The 2,917-nt window shown below is 37.5% G+C and overlaps 1 protein-coding gene across 1 annotated transcript in view; it reads left to right on the top strand.

The window, feature by feature from the left end:
- Positions 1-2,164, top strand: part of LOC107665937 (eukaryotic translation initiation factor 3 subunit F-like) — a 16,642-nt gene extending 14,478 nt beyond the window's left edge. Inside the window, exons 5-9 of the mRNA XM_016456999.1 lie at positions 291-428; positions 523-614; positions 766-902; positions 1,488-1,601; positions 2,049-2,164. Coding sequence (XP_016312485.1) covers positions 291-428; positions 523-614; positions 766-902; positions 1,488-1,601; positions 2,049-2,126 — 559 coding nt within the window. The 3' untranslated portion in view covers positions 2,127-2,164. The remainder of the gene's footprint in view (positions 1-290; positions 429-522; positions 615-765; positions 903-1,487; positions 1,602-2,048) is intronic.
- Positions 2,165-2,917: the final 753 nt, after the last annotated feature.

The raw sequence follows: 2,917 nt of genomic DNA, 5'->3' as shown, positions 1-2,917 counted from the left end.
ATTCTGACGGCCCCCATTCACTGCAGAGGATCCATTGGTGAGCAAATGATGTAATGCTACATTTCTGCAAATATGATCCATTAAAAAACAAACTCCTCTACATATTGGATGGCATGCAGGAGATTACATTTTCAGCAAATTTTCATTTTGGGTGAACAATTCTTTTAAAATGCAAACATAAGCGATGATTTACTGCTGATTACAGAACCGGCTTTTTTAACAAAATGCGCATGACAATCGCATTCGATTAATCGTGCAGTGCTACATAAGCGTAATCTTTTGTCTTGCAGGTATGCCACAGGATATGACATCACAGAGCACTCCGTTCTGATCCATGAGTATTACAGCCGAGAGGCGCCAAACCCCATTCACATGACCGTGGACACGGCACTGCAGAGCAACAAAATGAACATCCGTGCCTATGTCAGGTAAGATCATCTGGACAAAGGTAGATTATTTCTTGCTGATGACCAGCTCTCCTCTGCTGCAGTAACGGTATTTATTTGCTGTTTGTGCTGTTAGTTCACAGATGGGCGTTCCAGGCAAGACAGTTGGTGTCATGTTCACCCCCCTGACAATCAAGTACATTTACTATGACACAGAGCGCATTGGAGGTCAGAATTTTTTCCACTCTTTTGTGTATTATTCATTAATACGGGTTTACACAATATTTTGGATCGGAATGTTGTTATAGTTGCATGTTTTAAGAATCGCGTATTTTCTTTTGAGCACATTCTCATAATGGATTAAACGCCTCTCTCTAAGTTGACCTTCTACAGAGGACTCGTGCATCTCCCAGTCGAACCAACGGACTGACCACAGACCTGGCCCAGGTGGCCAGTGCAGCAGGACACGTACAAGAAATGCTGTCCACTATGCTCTCATATATAGAAGATGTACTGGTGAGTGTCTCTTTTGGACATAACTTTAATTCTTTTTGGTGACCTATTTGTTTGAGGAAATTTGTCTAATCTTCTTACAGCTTTAAGAGTAATTTAATTTCAAGGGCTGTTCTTACTAAGCATTAATCAATTGCTTTTCTGCACAGAATACTTTTTTTTTTTTTTTTAATAAATAAATGATGACTGCATATTATAATTTGTGTATAAATAAAATACATATAGTATAAATATGTATATTTTATTAATATTAATTTATATATTACCATATAGTGTAATTTAGACTAAAAATACTATATACCTTAAATATTATAGTATTTAAATGTACATAGTGTATAATGTAATGCGTAATAGAATTATATAGAATTTAAATGTATAAGGAGTATAGTTTCCTGGTGATGTGACAATAAAAGTGACTTTGACTTTGACTTTAATGTTTGAATGTGTATTTAATTATTATCTTATGCATTAATAATAAATACATAATTTCTCAAGAAGCCACAAGTATAATCAGCACCTGTCTTGTAGGATGGTGACACAAGATCTTACCAGTATTGTTTAATAACTCAAATGTTTTTTTTTGTCTAGTCTGGTAAAGTGATGGCAGATAACAGTGTTGGTCGTTACCTGATGGATCTTGTGAACAAAGTGCCGAAGATTACAGCAGAAGACTTTGAGAGCATGTTGAACTCCAACATTAATGTGAGTGACGTTCAGTACAATATGATATTCTGTATGCTTGACATGCTTTAATATCAGGGTTTCCACAGTCATAAAAAAAATCCGGAATTAATATATTTTAATTAATATATTTTTAATTTTGTGTTTTGCATGAAATTCCTTTAGTGAAAAAGTGAATGTTTTATTTGTGTTCTAAAATATTTCATCAGCTAGTTATTGCAAATTATGTTTATAGTGATAGTCATAGTGATGTTTTTAAGTGAATTTCAGTGACTTGATCCAACTGGTTCACAAATGGTTTTTAATGGCATGTCAGCCAATCTGCCTGAATCCAAATTATTTTTAAGAAAGCTTTATCCAGGAAATCACAAAAAAAAAAAGTAAAGTAATCTTTGAAACCTGTAAAGATTGAACCGTTGTTGTGTGCTGGTGTTTCTGAAGTGCTCGGACTCTTCTGTTTCCTTGCAGGATCTGTTGATGGTGACCTACCTGGCGAACCTCACTCAAGCTCAGATCGCGCTTAATGAGAAGCTAGTTGTTCTGTGATCAGAAATTAAAATAAATAATGTTTTTCATTCCGACAATCTGTGATTTTTTTTTTTTTTAAACATTGTGCTTAAACATCTAAGTGCTTGTGAGAATATTCCTTAAAACGGAAAAAAAAGAAAAGTGATAGTTTGTGCTAGATTTTTAATTGTATAATTTTTTTTGAAAATAAGCATACCAGCAAACTAGTCGCTTTTTGACGAAATTCGCCGTTTTGAATCAAAATATGTCATTTATGTGAGTTGTCTAGATCCGAGGGGGGGGGATCTGGGCAGAGAGAGAGAGAAATTGCGAGCTGGTGGACAGGAGTGTGTTCGACCAAAGTCCATTTCTCGGTTCGACTTGAAGCAGCAATGAATGTGCAGACTGATCGCTGTATGACATCAAAGCACCGCGAGAGCTACAGAGAGCAGATGGCTCCGCATGCTTTCGAATGGCTCTCGCGGTACTTTGATGTCCAATCGGTCTGCGCACTGCTGCTTTAAATCTAACACACCTCGGCTGCATCCGAAAACTCTCATTAAACCATTAAGCTGCCTCAGAAGCTTATCCGAAAACATTTTCGTGAGGTGCCTTCGTGCAAAAACGCTGCCTGCAAAGTCATTGCCTCATGAGGCAGCAAGTCAGCTGCCTAAGTTTTCGGATGCAGCCCCCATTTCACAGCCGGTCCGTTTTGACCAAGCGGGCAACCTTCCGGTCGCTCTCGTGAAACCAACACGTAAGTGACTTAAACTGTAATTCATCAACTGGCCGCTAGAGGCTGGCTGCAAAAGGGAGTCAATCCCATAGAC

This window comes from Sinocyclocheilus anshuiensis, unplaced genomic scaffold (assembly GCF_001515605.1).
Source record: "Sinocyclocheilus anshuiensis isolate Anshui unplaced genomic scaffold, SAMN03320099.WGS_v1.1 scaffold775, whole genome shotgun sequence".
In the NCBI taxonomy this organism is placed as follows: Eukaryota; Metazoa; Chordata; class Actinopteri; order Cypriniformes; family Cyprinidae; genus Sinocyclocheilus; species Sinocyclocheilus anshuiensis.
The sequence above is the reverse complement of the archived record's forward strand: the minus strand, read 5'-3'. Positions and strand labels throughout refer to the sequence as shown.